The 17,881-nt window shown below is 40.9% G+C and overlaps 1 protein-coding gene across 1 annotated transcript in view; it reads left to right on the forward strand.

Annotated features, from left to right (window-relative positions):
• Window positions 1–1,724: 1,724 nt before the first annotated feature.
• LRPPRC (leucine rich pentatricopeptide repeat containing) overlaps window positions 1,725–17,881 on the forward strand; it is a 113,814-nt gene continuing 97,657 nt past the window's right edge. Inside the window, exons 1-2 of the mRNA XM_008980761.5 lie at window positions 1,725–1,915; window positions 16,454–16,650. Of these exons, the coding sequence (XP_008979009.3) occupies window positions 1,767–1,915; window positions 16,454–16,650 (346 nt within the window). The 5' untranslated portion in view covers window positions 1,725–1,766. The remainder of the gene's footprint in view (window positions 1,916–16,453; window positions 16,651–17,881) is intronic.

Genomic DNA, 17,881 nt, shown 5'->3' on the forward strand with positions numbered 1-17,881 from the left:
CCTGTAATCCCAGCACTTTGGGAGACAGGTAGGCAGATCACTTGAGCCCACGAGTTCGGAAACTAGCCTGGGCAACTTGGTAAAACCTCATCTCCACTAAAAATAAAACCAATTAGCCAGGAGTGGTGGCTTGGGTCTGTAATCCCGCTTCTCAGGACGCTGAGGTGGGAGGACTGCCTGAGCCCGGGGTGGGGGAGGGGCGCGGGTCGAGGCTGCAATGAGCAGAGATTGTGCCCTGCACTCCAGCCTGGGTGACAGAGCGAGACCCTGTCTCAAAACAAACTCCCTACACGACACTCTCAATCCTTTATCCTGATGTATTTTACATCACAGTTCTTTTTTGTCTTTCTAAACTTTAAAGAGCTTAATTAGAATCTAGGGTTTGTTTGTTTTGTTCTCTGCTGTATCCCCAGGATTTCAAATAGTGCATGGCACTGGATAATGTGTTTAATAAATACATGTTAAATAGGGAATAACTTATATAATTATATATAACATATACTTACATAAGCATAACTTATATACGCTCAGTAATATAACCCAGAGTCAATCATTTCACCTTGTTTTTTGAGGGTCCTTGGAGGGGGTGTCTTCGTTCCTTCATCTCTCAAAGGGGAGGAACTAGGTCATCTCAAAATGCACATTAATTTAGCACATATTTAATGCGAACTACTGTTTGTCTGGCACTGGGTAGGTGTATGACCTACAATAAGAGATCCTGTATGATAAGGAGTTCGTGGTCCAGTGGGATAAACAGTCACAGGGAAATGACCTTGCGAGGGCTTCTAGAGGAAATACCCGCGCGTTCGCCCGGTGATGGTTAGGAAACAAGCAGGTGGAGAGGGAGTGGGAAGCTGTTCTCGGCTTTCCACGTGTGCACATGGAGCAGCCGATCCAGTCCGTAGCCCTGAGAAAGCAGCGAGGTGTTTAACTTGCCCGTTTTCTCCCCAGATTTGACTGCAGACTCTTAATTACATTGTTCTTTTACTTCTTATATGTATGTGGGAATTTACTGAAGGGAGAGACGCAGTAGGGGTGGAGGGATGGGGAAGAGTGAATTCAAGTCCAGCTTGAAAACTATAGGACTTTTGGTAGATTCATTTATTTCTTAAAGCGAGGCCCTGCGTATGCGCTTAGGGTGGGGACCCGCACATCCCTTTACGCTGTTCCCAGGCCCCAATAATCCTAATCCTATCATGTTGAACCTGGGAGGGAAACGGCAAGGAGCAAAGGTCCTCCACGGTTTCTCTGGCCCGCGTTTCTGAGAGCGAAGGCCCGTTCCCATCCGAGATCGCTTTAGCGCCGAACGTCAGCTGCAACATCTGCATTCGGGGGCGGGGAGATAGTCCCACACCCTGGGAACGCCATAGTCGGCTCTTCTCGAGCGTTCTCGTTTCTCGGGGTTTGTACTAGTTGGCCTCCCGTAAGCCTCTGCGCCAATCTGGGAGGAGTTGACCTTTTGCGACTCTGCCAACAGAGGAGTACAGGGGTGCGGTGAATGAACACGATGACCAGATCGGATATGGAAGGCGGAAGAGAAAAGCTTAGATAATGAAACAAGCAACATCATTCATATGACTATCATATGGGCTCCCATCTTCTCCGAGAAGTGCAGTTTTCCATCTTTCAACCTAAAACGATCCCTGGCTCCCCCCACATTTGGCGCGCCCGGCGGTTGGTCTCTGCCGCGCCGGGCGACCCCGCGGTCACATGCTCCTCCTGTCCTTCTGGCGGAACGTGCTTCCCACTGAGGGGACGATATAGCCATGGCAGCCTTGCTGAGACCCGCGAGCTGGCTGCTGCGTGCCGGGGCGGCCACGCGCCCCATGCTCTCCTTGCGCCTCCTTCCGGGCGGCCCGGGCCGACCCCACGTCGTCTCCTATCTGCCCGCCGCTCGCGCCAAGCCCGTGGCCGGGTGAGTGCCCTGGCCCTTCCTCCAGCAGGGCTACGGCTCAGGGATCCCTTGGGGTCATGGGCGCTGGCAGGGACCGGGTCCCGCCTGTGCTCATGACCCTCCTCGCCGCCCTAGGACCGAGCCTCCCCGGGCTTCGCGTCACACTCCCTAGGTGTTTTCTGGTGACAGGGTTAAGCGCCTTCAGAAGGTCATGGCTGCTGGCATGGTTGGCTTCCGGCTTGATTCCTGCGCTCGCCTGGGTCTTACTGTCCTCGGGGTACCCACGGCCAACGAAAATGAGGGGGGCTTTGGAGGCTGCTTTGGGGAGTCGTCTGGTGGTCTTCTCCTTACCCTCGGTTTGCTTTGGTGGTGTCCTAGATGGGGTCACTGTTGGTGATCAGTAACCACCTAGCATTTAGGTATTGATAGACTTACCTTTTTGCGAGGGAGGGGGCGGCGGTGAGTAGGTTGGGAGTTTGGGTGAGCTACGGATGGCTTAAAGCTGGACGTTTGATTATGATCAGTTTGGGCTTTTGCCTGCGTTTTCTTTAATGGAGTTATCCTTCAGTATTTACGAAGCTGTTGTACTAGTTGGGAACTGTCATGGTAGGAGTTGTGTCTTCATTTGTTTTGAGACGGAGTCTCGCTCTGTTGCTCAGGCTGGAGTGCAATGGCGCAATGTCGGCACACTGCAACCTCTGCCTCCCGGGTTCAAGCGATTCTCCTGCCTCAGCCTCCCGAGTAGCTGCGCACCACCATGCCCGCTAATTTTTGTACTTTTAATAGAGACTGGATTTCACCATGTTGGCCTCGCTGGTCTCAAACTCCTAACCTCAAGTCATCCTCCCGCCTCAACCTCCCACAGTGCTGGCATTACAGATGTGAGCCACCGTGCCCATCCTGTAAGCGTCTTTGAATGAGTGAGTGAGCACGTGCAGGGCACTTTGTTGGAATCTGGGGATACAAAGGCAAGTTACACAATGGGTGTAAGATATGCGTATACATGCTCTCATGGTTTGAGGTTTATCAGATAGGTTTGGTATAGACTTCTGTAGTGGAGGGGATAAGAAACGCTGATAAAAGTGTTGATTTGGTTATTATTATATTCTGACCGCCAGAGAAGAGGAGATAGGTGCTCAGGTTTTAGCATTGGAGAAAAGATGATTTTGGAAGACTGACGCTTAGACATTAATGTACTTTGAGAGCTAGCATAAGGACTGAGCCCAGGCATCTGGGGTAGGCAGGGCCTGGCCTGCAGCCTACTCCAGATTTATCTGCATCAATTTATCATCATTTTGTCATCATTATGCCATTAAACAAGTTATCATCATCATGCCATTAAACAAGTTACTTAACATCTCTAGACCTCAGTTTCCTTAGCTGTAAGTTGAGAGTAGTAATAGTGTTAGGAATACTGCAGAATTATCTGTATTAAGCACTTAGTAGGGCCTGATGGGTAGTAAGTGTTTTGTTGGTTACTGCAGTAATCATGACAACTCCGGTTATGTGGACCTTCATGGACCAGCCTGAACACCTAATTTCGCCATAAAATTACATGGAGAAAATGATTTATGATTTCTTAACAATGTAGTTAGAGTCTTTGGAATGTAGCCTACTTGTAATTTGGAGCCTGCCTTATTTTTCTTACTAGGCTTGAACAGTTAACTTTCAGAAATCATCTCTCTGAGCACAGACCTACATACATCTCTTGGCTTTCAGAGTTTCTTTTGAGAAAGTGGTGCCCGTTACTCTTCTTTTTCTAGGCTTTAGCCTTCCTGTGAGGCCAGGGGAAGGTCCGCATTCTCTTTTATCTTCACTGTTGGATTTGAGGAGAACTGAATAAAGTGAGAACACGGTAGAAAGGGTAGGGTATTGGTCTAGGTGTTCATCAGACCTAGGTTCCGTTTACTTGCTGCATAATCTCAGACATCTTACTAACCTACCTGTTTCTCAGTTTCATTATCTGTAAAGGCATTTCCCCTTTATCTTTGTAAAGTTGGTTTCTTGTCATTCAGATCTCAAATGTCTCTTCAAGGAAGCTTTACCGCAACACTCCGTCCAAAACATGCCCTTTGTATTGTAGATTTATTCATGGCACACCTCACTTACCTGTATCATTACTTATTTCTCTGTTGTTTTTCTTTTCTTTTCTTTTTCTTAGTAGAAAGTAGAAAGTAAGCTACGTGAGAGCAGGACTTTGTCTTGTTCACCACTGTGTTTTCAGGGGATAGCAGGCAGTAAAGAATAATTGTTTCCTCTTTCTCCTGGACTTGAACACCGTATAGTCTCCTACCCCACAGCCTGTAAGCATGCCCAGATCTTGCCCACCTGAAACACAGAACCTTTCCTGAAATTCTGTTTACTCTAGAAGCTTCTCAGTCTCTCTTCTCTGTCCATACTTCTCAGTCTCTTTGATTTTCTCACTTTTCATTCTCTCCTACCACTGCAGTCACACACAGTTATTATCTTATTTATTGATTTTTTAATTGTACTTTTGAAATATTATTTCAAATAATTTTAAAATATGAAATAATATTTCAAAAGTGCCTTGAGGAACGTTGCAAAAATTATTCCTTAAAGTGCCTCGAGGAACAGTTGCAAAACCTGGGGGGGAACAATAAACTAAAAATCGCCCTTAATTCTATCAGCCAGAGAGCCATTCATTGATAGCTATCCTTCTAATGATTAATGTATGTGTAAGATGTATGTTTTTTAAGTTTTTCAAAGGACATCTTAATTGCCAAATCCACTTTTTAAGCCTTGACTTCTGGCATGTTACTCTGTCTGCCATTTTCCTTGTCATGAGACCCTTTTTTTGGTATTGAGGACACTATTTTTCTAGATTCTCTTCTCTTTAGGATTTGTCTCATTGACTTTGTTCCTCTTTCTTGTTCACTTATTAAATGCTGATGTTCTTGGTAGTTTTACCGGTGGTCCTTCTGTGTTTTCTTAATATTTTCATTCTCTCTTGTGACCTTTTCCGTTTTTTAGGGCATTACTTGTCTATCTAATGATGTTTCTTCCAGAAATGGACTGTACTAGACATATCCACCTGCTTGAGCTATAGGTACTCCAAAGCCAACACATTTCAAATTGGACTCTGTCTTCTCACATCTGTTCCTCATGTGTTCCCTCCCTATTTTTGTGAATGTTGCTGTTTCTACCTGCTTTCCAGAAAGATCCTAGGGTATCTACATGTTTGCTTTCCCATTCATCTCCTACTCCCTTCACCCCCCATTTATTGATTGCACAAATGATTCAGGTCTGTTGGATCTGCTTTATTTGGAATGCACCCTTTTCCTCCAACCTCATCATCATTCCCTAGTCTCCCCAGTAATTTGGTCATGTCATTTATTTTCCTACTTACACTTAAGCACTGTTGTGGCTCCCATTGGGTCCAGAATGAGATCTAGACTCTTTAGCACAGGTGCTTTATGAGCTGGAGTTGCCTCTAGCCTCACCTCTTGTGAGTTCCCTACCATGGCATCCTGTATTCTAACCATACCCGACTACTACTTTGAAGTGCTCTACAGCAGGGCGGCTCAAACTCTAGTGGGTATGATTGCCTGGGGCTCTCGTTAAAATGCAGATTCTGATTTTGTAGTTCTAGTGCTTGTCCATGGATCTGCTAGGCTCTGATGGGCCATGTTGTATGTTTATTTCCTTGCCTTTGAGTGTGATGTTGACTCTTGGGATGTTCTCCTCTTCCCCCTTAGTCAGGAGTCCCCCATCTCTGTTGAACCTTACTTGACTGCTTCTCCCATTTGACTGCTTCTTTCTTGTACCTCCTCTTAGACCTTGTATCACAGAAGCACCCATTAACACTATTAACAAGTGTACTCACCAACACTCTGGAGCTGGCTCTAAGTTCCTTGAAGGCAGATACTCTGTCTTACTCTTTTTGCTTTCCCTAGTGTTTAACTTTGTGGCATATAGTAGGTGTCAAATGTTTGTTGAGTTAATCAATGAAAATCTTAGACATTGAAGAAGGAATATGGTAAACTACAGGTGATTGAAGGGATGCTTAACCCATTCATGCGGTGCAGTGTGTCTACATGAATTCACCCTAAGCTTGGTTTCCAGCAGTGTCCTATCAGAGGACAAATGAGTATTAGTGAAATTATTAGACACTGGTAATCTGTTTTCAAAATTGTAGCACGAAGAAGTATACACTTCCTTTGTATTTTGTAGTTTTGCTCTTCATTTTCCCATTTCAGTACTTTATTTTTTTTCAAATAGTTGCTTTCTTAAAAACCAGCTCAGGACTCCATGTTTGGATCTGCTTCCACACACTGTCTCTCTCTTCTTCTTTTTTTTTCTCTTTCTCTACCTAAATAAGTTTACTTTCTGCAAAAAAACAAACGAAACCAACCAGCTCTTACTCTGTTCTCTGTGAGGAGATAAATACTCTTGCTTTCTCACATATATTTTCCTTGCATTTCTTGATCAGGTCTTCTAATATATTCTTTGTGGGATAGTTTTTAGCATAATACTTGTGTACTTCAGAGGATAGATAAGTTTGCGCTAAATCTGTTTGGAAGTAGAGCTAGACTAATGATTGGCCTAAAGGTGAAAATCACATATTGTTCTTCGATGGGATGGTGTGAATTTTTTATTTCTAAAGTTGGAAGAAAACTTTTAGAAAACTCTCACTTTAGAAAGATCTTCTTCAAATGTTAAGAATCTGATGGGTCCAGCCAGGCACTATGGCTCACGCCTGTAATCCCAGTACTTTGGGAGGCTGAGGCAGGAGGATCACTTGAGGTCAGGAGTTTGAGACCAGCCTGGCCAACATGGTGAAACCCTGTCTCTACTTAAAAAAAAAAAGTATATATATGTATATGTGTGTGTGTGTGTGTGTGTGTGTATAAATTAGCCAGGTATGGTAGCACGTGTCTGTAATCCCAGCTACTTGGGAGGCTGAGGCAGAAGAATCGCTCGAATCTGGGAGGCGGAGGTTGCAATGAGCCGAGATCACGTCATTGCATTCCAGCCTGGGCTATGGAGCAAGACTCCATCTCAATTAAAAAAACAAAAGAACCGGAAGGGTCCTTTGGAGTTGTGAAATATGTAAGATTCAGCTTCTTCTATACAGTGTATAGGGTATAGATTTATGAATCACAAGGCTAGACAGGCACATGTACAGCTATTAGACATGTGCTGTCTGTAAGAGAAGAATGTAATATTGTGGTATTTCAAAGAGAAGAGCAGTCACATTTGTTTTGTGGCGGGGGACATTTGAGTTTTAGAGAACACATGGTAATGGGTATTCATAATGTTTCAAAAATAGAGAAGAGCGTGAAGAGACTTGGGGCCATTTATCCCATGTGGCTGTGTGGGGTGTCGTGGAAGTTGATACTGCGAAGGCCAGTTGATTTCTTGAAGCTACCAAGATTGGTTAGAAGGTAGGTTAGTTGGTGACTGGAAGCCAATGGAGAATTTTAAGTACAGACTTTGACAAAGTTTATGTGGATTATAGGAGAAATGGAACTTGGGGATGGAACAACATTGGTATTGCAAATTAGGGGGAATAGGGAATAGGTAGTGCAGAACTGAAGAAAAGATTCTTTTCCTGAAAGAAAGAGAACGGAAAATTGGTGAGAGTGTTAGCAGAACTAAGAAGAGTAGATTTGGAGATGAGGGTAAACAATGGTACCGTTAGATTAAGTAGCTCTTTTTACTATTTTCAAAGTGTGTTTGTAAACATACATCAAGCAAATGTTTCAACTTCCATGGGCTATTACAAATTAGGAAACAGGCTTAGAAGGATAGTTTATTCAGGACCTCAAGTTGGGATTCAACTCCAGATACTATGATTCCCATTTCTGAAATGTTGGACATATGTTGTAACATATGTTACAAGTGCTTTACATATTGCATATTTGATCTTGTCATTTTCCTGTTTACAGTTAAGCACTGTGGTAGTTTCCATTGGGTGCAGAATGAGGTCCAGACGCTTGTATTTTAGATGGTGGAGGGATTACTTATGGACAGAAACATTTTTTAAAAGGCAATACATGATATATATTAAACTTGGGATTTAAAGATTTGCACAGGTAAGTAAACATGCAAGATCTCAGAATGTATCTGGAAGGGATCTTCATAGATTCTGAAGAGTGTCTTTCTCCGTGTCATATCATAGGTCCCAATCTGGTTAACTGACTGCATCACTTCATACCATATGTGAGACAAAGGAAACATCCCTTTTGACTGGAGTAGCCTGAGATATAAGGAAAATCTGGATAGGTGGAAAGAAATGGATTGGTATTTCAGGCCAGGAGGCTGTTACCAAGTTTAGGAGGGTGGCTAGTAGCTTTTTCAGTCTAAAATTCTGTGATTTACCATGCAGCATAAAACTGGGGCTGCTAAATTTGTAAAACCTTTTGGAGAATTGAGTTCTTAAAGGGAGAAAGTTCATTGCGACTTAGCTTTATAAAAGATTTTTTTTCAGGCCAGGCCCAGTAATCTCAGCACTTTGAGAGTCTCAGGCAGGAGGACCACTTGAGACCAGGAGTTTGAGACCATCCCTGGCAACATAGTGAGACCCCTAGCTCTACCAAAAAAAAAAAAAAAAAAGAAAATAGCCAGTCGTGGTGGTATCCACTTTAGTCCTAGCTACTTGAGAGCTGAGGCTGAGGCTGAGGTGGGAGGATTGCTTGAGCGCAGGAGTTCAAGGGTGCAGTGAGCGGTGATTGCACCACTGCCCTCCAGCCCAGATGACAGAATGAGACTGAACCCTGTCTCAAAAAAAAAAAAAAAAGGAAAGATATTTAGGTATTTCAGAAATTCAGAGGCATTTATTGAGCACATTCTATAATAAGACAGCCATTATTTATTTAGCAGTGCTTTGTTAGAAGTCTTACATATATATATTTTTTCAGTTGAAATTGTTGCTTAGAAAGACCAAGTGTCTTTCCCAGAGTCACATAGCTAGCTACTAAGTATTATAGCTTAGAATTGAACAGGCCTTTTAAAACAAGTCCTATGCTTTTTGCCAGTACGTTTAAAAGAGAAAGAAAAGTGTCAGTAAATACTTAGGTAATATTTGTTAAGCTTACTTTGGCAAATCCTTTGTGTACACTTTCTCAGTGTTGCCCAAACTTTGGGTACTTGTGTACTGCCTTCAGATTTTTTTGTCAAATTTGAGTACTTCCTGAACTATCATTTATATTTAATATCTTTCTTTACATTGGTTTTAGATTTAAACTGACATTTTTATGACTTAATTTTGTCTTAAGCAAAAATGTTAGGAAAATAAAAAGCTTGATATGATATTTTTGTTAAAATAAAATATAACTACAGAGATGGAAAATGTCTAAATGCTGTCTAAAATCAGCTTGCCTGGCCGAGTGCAGTATTTTGGGAAATACCACATTGTCTCACATAATCTTTGGAATATCTTTGTGAGGTAAATACTGTTATCCCCCAGATTTTAAAATTTTAGCCTTAGAGAGAGTTGCCACATCCTATAAATGGCAGAGCCTGAACCCTGGCTAGTGTGTGGGACTTAAGCCCATTCCATTCCCATGCTCCCACCCCCTGCTCCTCTCTCCCAGGCCCCCAGGTTTTTGTTTTTGTTTTTGAGACAGTCTCACTCTGTTGCCAAGGCTGGAGTGCAGAGGCACAGTCTTGGCTCGTGGCAGCCTCCACCTCCTGGGTTCAAATGATTCTCCTGCCTCAGCCTCCTGAGTAGCTGGGACTACAGGTGTGTACCACAATGTCCAGCTAATTTTTTTGTATTTTTAGTAGAGATGGGGTTTCGTCTTGATGGCCAGCCTCGTCTGGAGCTCCTGACCTCAAGTGATTCACCCGTCTTGGCCTCCCAAAGTGCTGGGATTTCTGCTGTGCCATGGAGCGTTCTGTTTGTGTCTCTGAGCTTGCACTTACCAAGTGTTTACTATAAAACTGATAACAATAGTCAGGTAGGAGGTATACAAAGGGTTAAGTAAGCCTCTTTAAAATACTTTCATGTGAACTTTTTTTCGTTACCTGGAAATGAGAATTAACAAATTGCATTAGTGTGACTTGTTGCCTAGAATTTGTGGTTAAATCTGGTGGAAGCCTTGGCGATACATATTTCTTTTCCATCTCCATTGCCCAGTCAGGTCTAAGCTTCAGTGCATCCTACCTGGACTATGCACCAGCTTTCTAAATGGCATCTGTATTTTAATTCTCACTGCTTCACACAGCAGCTAGATTGATGTTTATCAAAAGAGAAACAGATCCATGCCATAACTCCTGCTTGAACTCAGGATGCAGAGGTTGCAGTGAGCCAAGATCATGCCACTGCACTCCAGTCTAGGAGACAGAGAGAGACTATCTCAAAAAAAAAAAGATAAAGAAAAAAAAAGAAAAAAGAGCTGGGCATGGTGGCTCATGCCTGTAATCCTAGCACTTTGGGAGGCTGAGGTGGATAGATCGATCACCTGAGGTCAGGAGTTCAAGACCAGCCTGCCCATCATGGTGAAACCCCATCTTTAAAAAAAAAAAAAAAAAAAGAAAGGAAAGAAAAAAGAAACATGGGACCGTCATAAAAGACTAACAGTAGGGTTCTACTTCAGATATGTTCAAGGGGTGAACATACCACATTCCTATCAAAACCTTCAATAGGGATCTGTACTTGTAATAAAATCTCTACTCCTTACCTTCAAAATCCTTCATGAACCAGCCCAGCCATTCCTGTTTAACCTCATTCTTGATGCCATCTGTTGCTCATTTAGTTGACTATTTTGCCTCCACTTTGAATACTCCTCCCCTTTCATCTGTGTGGCTGTTCCTTTTCATCCTTAGCCAAAAAAAATTTAGTGTCACCTTCCTCGAGCATATCTGAAGTAGAACCCTGCTGTTAATCTTTTATCATGGTCCCTTGTTTCTTTCTTTTCTTTTTTTTTTTTGAGACAGTCTCTCTGTCTCCTAGGCTGGAGTGCAGTGGCGCAATCTCAGCTCACTGCACCCTCTGCCTCCTGGGTTCAAGCAATTCTCCTGCCTCAGCCTTCTCAGTTGCTGAGATTACAGACCCCCGTCACCACGCCTGGCTGATTTTTGTATTTTTACTAGAGGTGGGGTTTCACTATGTTGGCCAGCCTGATCTCAAGTGATCTACCTGCCTCGGTGCCCTAGAGTGCTGAGATTACAGGCATGAGCCATCACGTCTGGCTCCATGTTTCTTTTCTTAATAGCATTTACAATAATTGGTATTTTTTGAAAGTCTAATTTATTGGCTTTATCCACTAGATAAGAAGATCCTAGCCAGTGCCTCATACATAGAAAGCACTCAATAAATAGTTTTTGAATTCGTAAGTGGAAGAACAGATTTGATGTGATAAAGAATAATAATTGGATTTTAAAGGGAGAATGACATGAAGAATGATGGTTTCAGGGATGGTTGATCTGGCAGTTGTATGAAGAGAAGCTAAGGCCTGAGAAACTAAAGGTTTGTTGCAGAAATCCATGTGTTCTGAGTTCAATAAGAGCCTCAGACATCTTAGCACTCAACAGAGGGGATATAAAGGCTGAGAGTTTGCACACTAAAATAATTAGTCTAAGATTTTGAGTTTGAGGCAACAATGTATTAGTGATATAGTTGGTTGCAATGGAGAAATTTGAAGAGAGTAGCAGTCATTTTAAAAGGAGGCCTTATCTTTTTGAATTTTTGATGCATTAAAACTCAGGAGGCTCCAGCAGTACATGAAAATAATTATGCATCATGATCAAGTGGGGTTTATTCCAGCTGTGCAAGGCTGGTTCAGCATGTGAAAATCAATCCACATGATCCAGCTTATTATCGACAGGCTAAAGAAAACTGAAGTGGAATAGTTAAATTAGGGATTGGGGAAAACATAGGAGATAAATTTGAGTTCCCCATTTTCTACATTATAGTGCAACAAAATAAGTTGAGAGAGTAGCACTATGAAAACTGGTTTTGTACAAGTATGTCATAAAATCCAGATCCCTCGTTTATCTGCTGTTGGAGACTTTCCATTATCTAGTTTCACTCTCACTGTCTAGGTTTAATTTTTACCATTTTCCAATGTGAATCTCCCCCCCACCATTGCAGCCAGATTAGTTTCTTTGATGTCCTTCTGCCACGTTGAGTTCATTTCAGAATGAGACCGTCTGAGCACAAACCCTGGCCCCGTCATTAGCTTTTACTGTGATGACTTTAGGCAAGTTCCTTCAGTTTTCTCATTTGTAAGTTATAATTTTCTCCTACCGAGCGCAGATTAAACATGTGATAAACATTAGCCATTAACAGTGCCTCTTCTATCTTCTACCCATGTCTCTATCTTCTACCCCTATCTCCCTTTAAACTCTGATAGCTCTAAAGTGACACTAAACTGACTCATAATACCAGCGAAGAACAGAAAAAAGCGAGGAGAAGAGCAGCACTTTGGGAGGCCAAGGTAGGCAGATTGCTTGAGGTCAGGAGTTTGAGACCAGTCTGGCCAACATGGTAAAACCCTGTCTCTACTAAAAATGTAAAAATTGGCTGGGCATGGTGGTGTGTGCCTGTAATCCCAGCTACTCAGAGGCTGAGGCACGAGAGTTGCTTTAACCCAGGGGGCAGAGGTTGCAGTGAGCTGAGATTGTGCCATTGCCATCCAGCCTTGGTGACAGAGAAAGACTCCATCTTAAAATAAAATAAATAAAAATGGGCATAAAATACTTCACCAGGAAGGACATGGATGGCAAATAAGCATACGAAAAGATGTTCAACAGCTTATGTCATTAGAGAAATATAAATTAAAACAACGAGATACCACTGTCAGAATAGCAACAATCCAGCAAAACATTGAAAACCCCAAATGCTGGAAAGGATGTAGGACAACAGGAACTCTGATTTATTGCTAGTAGGAATGCAAAATGGTATACCTATTTTGGAAGATAGTTTGGTAGTTTCTTATAAAGCTAAACAGGCTTACCATTAGGTATTTACCCAAATGAGTTCAAAATTTATGTCGATACCAAAACCTGCATACAAACACTTAGAGCAGCTTTGTTCACAATTGGCAAAAATTGGAAGCAACCAGAATGTCCTTCAGTAAGCAGATGGGTAAATAGAACATGTATATCTGTACAAAAGAACATTATTCAGTAGTGAAAAGGAGTGCACAATCATGCTGTGAGAGAATTGGAGGAACCATAAATGTATATTGTAGGTGAAAGAAGCCAGTCTGAAATGGCAGGCAGAGTGCTGTATGATGCAACCATATGACGTTCTAGAAAAGACAAAACTAGAGACAGGTGAAAATCAGTGGTTGCCAGGGGTTCGGAAGGAGGGTGGAAGGAATGAATAGATAGAGCGTGGGGCCTTTTTAAGGCAGTAAAAATATTTTGTATGATACTGTGAAAGTGGATACATGTCATATGTTTGTCAAAACATGTATACGCAGAGTGAACCCAATGTAAATTATGGAACTTGGTTGATGGTTAATGTATCAACATTGGTTCATCATTTGTAACAGATATACCACACTAAAGTAAAATGTTTATTAGGGGAAACTGGAGGGGAAAGAAAGTATATGGGAACTCTTCTTTCTGTACAATTTTTCTATAAACCTAAGAATACTCTGCAAAGTTGTGGATTTTTTTCTAGTCAGTCTCTGCTTATCTAAAAAATTTTGTTTTTTGTCAGGCGTGGTGGCTCACACCTGTAATCCCAGCACTTTGGGAGGCAGAGGTGGGTGGATCACAAGGTCGAGAGATAGAGACCATCCTGGCTAACCTGTGAAACTTCATCTCTACTAAAAATACAAAAATTAGCTGGGCATAAGTGGTGTGTGCCTGTAGTCCTAGCTACTCGGGAGGCTGAGGTAGGAGAATCGCTTGAACCCGGGAGCCGAGATTGTGCCACTGCCATCTCCAGCCTGGCGACAGACTGAGACTTCGTCTCAAAAAATAAAAAAGAAATTTTTTAAATGGTACAGGCTTCAAAGTGGGGAGGAGGTTCCTGTGGAAGCCTGCTTAGTAGGATAATTTGGTCGTTTTATATATATATATATATATATTTTTTTTTTTTTAATGGACACTCAGCTATAAGATCATTTCTATTAAAGAATAAAAAACTGAGAAAAAATAACTTTAAATGCCAGATTTTATGAGAAAACATTTATGGGTAACCTGAATATTGGTGGTAGGTCTCAGAGTCTGTGGAAGGAACCTGGGATGTTTAAGAAGTATGATACTTGGATGAGAAGATACAGTAATTTCTCCTTATGTGGTTATGTCAGTTTTGGTCCTTAGCCTTCGGAGGCAGTGTGCTCCAGCTTGTGCAAGCCTGAAGTGGGTTCTTGCAGGGATCCACTTCACCCCTGGACTTGTTTTGTCCTTTCCTTTCTGTGACAACATACCCATTACTCCAGGCTGTGAAACTCTTATTTCCAGGATCTATTAGAGTGAATAAGTTCTGAACCATATAACTGAAGAGTGAAGAATTCCTTGGTTAAATATGTAATTCTTCCTCCCCCAGTTTATTTTGTAATAGATTCATGTTTCTACTTCACTAAAGCCAAGCACACTTACCTGAAGAAGACTCGGCTGCATTAAAGACATGTTTATGAGAAAAATTTGCCTAAGATGTTCAGAATGATATGCTGGTTTATAAACATCTGTTTTCTGTCTGAATTTTGAGTTTGTCTCCTCTTATATTTAAAAAGCATCCTGTAGCAGAAGTTTAATTATTGCTCGTTAACAATTTATCAGATTTGCATTGTGTAAAAAAATGTTGGCAAACAGACTTCACAATGTTGAAGTTTCTGTTATTAATCAGCTTTTGCTGTTGAACAATATTATTGCATGCTCCTCCAAACTTGACACGTTGTCCTGGGTATTTAAAATAATGTCACTTTGTGCTGCCAGACATTAAGAAGGGGATGGTTTAGTAACAACTGATACCTTTTGGAAGGAAGGGAGAAATACGTGTGAGAGTGTATCTTCTGTGGTTTGTAGGTTAATTCAGCTCATTTAACAAACTTGAGTCAATTAGCCATCTACAATATGCTGATCATTGGTCTTACAAAGGATAAGACGTTGTTTCATTTAATCAGTATCCTGATTCCACCATCTAGGTGCTGGAATCACTAACGGTCAGAGTCATGATTTCTCCCGGATCACAGTGTAGAATTTCTAATCTAGTATCAGTTACAGCCTCTGTGTTCTATATAACTTTGAGGTGAAACCTCTAGTATAGCTTCCTTTAGTAAAATATCACATACTTGATCATTCAATTGGCGACTTGTTTTTCAGATTAATAACATAGGATAGAAATGGAGCAGTTTTATTTTTAAAGTCACCATTGTGATGAAAATGTGCATGTCTAAAAAATGTGATATTATACTTAGTGTGTAATAGTTATATTTAATGGCTGCTATAACTAATATTTGGAATAAATGTGTAAACCTCTGAGAATTAGAAATTGTTTTTTAAAAGCAATGTTTAAATGCAGAGAAAGCATTTTTAAATTCAACTATCTAACAGGGTTTCCTTCACACATAAGAATTATTTTTTATCTGATATTTTAAGATGAGGTACAGCTTATATTCTTACCTGGAATAGCCTAGAGAAGAAAATATATGAGAAGTCTATTTAATGCACAATTTTTCTGTAAACCTAAATATACTCTAAGAAATTGTGGGTTTTTTCCTAGTCAGTCTCTGCTTATCCAAAAAAAAATTGTGTTTATTTAAAAAAAAATGGTGCCTAGAATACCTCAGATTTCATGTTAGCATTTGGCTTGCGTATTAGATTCCATTATTAAAATATTGAATGGTTTAAAAATTGCTTGCTCTTTATTAACACATAATGTACTATTCTGACTGTGCCTAATTTGTAATCATTTTTCTTTCCCTTCTGGCTTCCTTACAATTAATGATGTTTAACACTAGAAACCTAGTTTTATTTTTGGTAGCAGTTGTTTTAAATAATTGGGAAAGAATTCAGCTAACATTTTGACAGTTGCACAGCAGATAAGAATTGAGAGCATTATCACTATAAAACGTTTCAACTTTATTTAGACAGATTAGAAATTATTTGGGCTTTGGAATGATCATTTGGGCTTCCAAATGATCCTTTGGGAAAAAAACGGCAGAGTTTTAACTTGGACATTGATCTTCTTTTAAATTCACAGTAAGCTTATGCCTAGAAAACTTAAAGGTAGTTATGAAAATTTTGGATATATTTTAGATCTCTTGTCTTATTTACAGAGGTGAGAAGAGCATTGCAACATAAACTGCATCACTGTCTTTCATTACCTGGTCTTGGTTAAGAGAGATTTAAAAAACACTTAAAACACATTTCCATCTCATTTGAAGTAGTTCCATGTTCAAGATTATCAAGATGCTCTCAATTATTCAGGAGATTTACTATGCATCTAATTTATGTGTATGTATGATTTTATCTAAAGCAAAAGCTAAAACTTTCTTTCCTATTAGTTCATACCTCTGTTTTTTGGTATTGTACTATGATTTTAGGTGTCGAATAACTAATTTTAAAATTTGTATAAGTTTTGTTAAAAAAATGACCTAAATAGATAGCAACTGACTATTATATTTTCATTTTTAGAGGTCTACTGGGGCCAGCCAGGCTATATGTCATTGCTGCCGAAGAAAAGGATATTCAAGAGGAGTCCACTTTTTCTTACAGAAGGATATCCAGTCAATTTGATTGGGCGCTAATGAGACTAGATAATTCTGTTAGAAGAACTGGCCGCATTCCAAAGACACTTCTACAAAAAGTCTTTGATAACACATGCAGCTCAGGTATTTCAAAATTTTCTATTCAAAAAGTTGATTTTTGGCTGGGCCCAGTTGCTCATGCCTGTAGTCTCAGCACTTTGGGAAGCAGGTAGATCTTTTGAGGACAAGAATTCGAGGCCAGCCTGGCCAACATGGTAAAACCCCATCTCTAGCAAAATTCAAAAATTAGCCAGGTATGGTGGCATGTGCCTGTGGTCCCAGCTACTCGGGAGGCTGAGGCAGGAGAATTGCTTGAATCCAGAAAGCGATGAGCCGAGATCACGCCATTGCACTCCAGCCTGGGTAACAAGAGCAAAACTCCATCTCAAAAGAAAGTTTTAAATATTAGGTTGGTGCAAAAGTAATTGCAGTTTTTGCATCAGCCTAAATAAATGCTTGTTGGAGGGTAAGCTCATTCAGAGTACATTATTTCATCCTTTAAATTTTTGTTTTTATATTCTGTTAATTGCCATTTATGGGTTATGATTGTGATTTCTATCTTGTCAACTCATCTGGGCAAAGTTTGGAGTAACGAAAACATTTTTAGGTGCTGCTTTTTCTCTTTAGAGACAGAGTATTGCTGTCGCCCAGGCTGGAATGCAGTGGTGCAATCTGGGCTCACTGTAACCTCCACCTCGTGGGTTCAAGCGATTCTCCTGCCTCAGCCTCCCAAGTAGCTGGGACTTCAGGTGCATGCCACCACACCCAGCTAATTTTTGTATTTTAAGTAGAGATGGGGTTTCATCATGTTGGCCAGGCTGGTTTGGAACTCCAGACCTTGTGATATACCTGCCTTGGCCTCCCAAAGTGCTAGGATTATAGGCGTGAGCCACCGTGCCTGTCCTAGATATTTATTTCAAATCAGCAAATATGAATTGTCTTTTTGTTTTTCCAAGTTTATGGAGTCAGTTTTAGTAGTAAATTATCTTGGAAGATACTAGTTTTTCTTTTCTTCTGTGGTAGAGTGTCAGGTTTCTGTAAGATGATTACATATAACAGATTTCCATTATTTTCCTTTAAGTTTTCAATTAACTCCTAAAAATCTATTTGGGTCACTAATGCCTAATAGAAGCTAATAGGTCTTTCACTCCCTGCCCCAACCACCAAAAGCCTGGTGCAAACACATGCATAATTTTGCATGCAGTTTAAGAGGCTTTACTAGCTTCCTAAAGCCCATTCATGGATTTCAGACACATTCAGAAGCCTAGATACAAAATCTGATGGTGAGAGATACCAAAGAAGTATCAATTATTAC

This window comes from Callithrix jacchus, chromosome 14 (genome assembly GCF_049354715.1).
Source record: "Callithrix jacchus isolate 240 chromosome 14, calJac240_pri, whole genome shotgun sequence".
Classification (NCBI taxonomy): domain Eukaryota; kingdom Metazoa; phylum Chordata; class Mammalia; order Primates; family Cebidae; genus Callithrix; species Callithrix jacchus.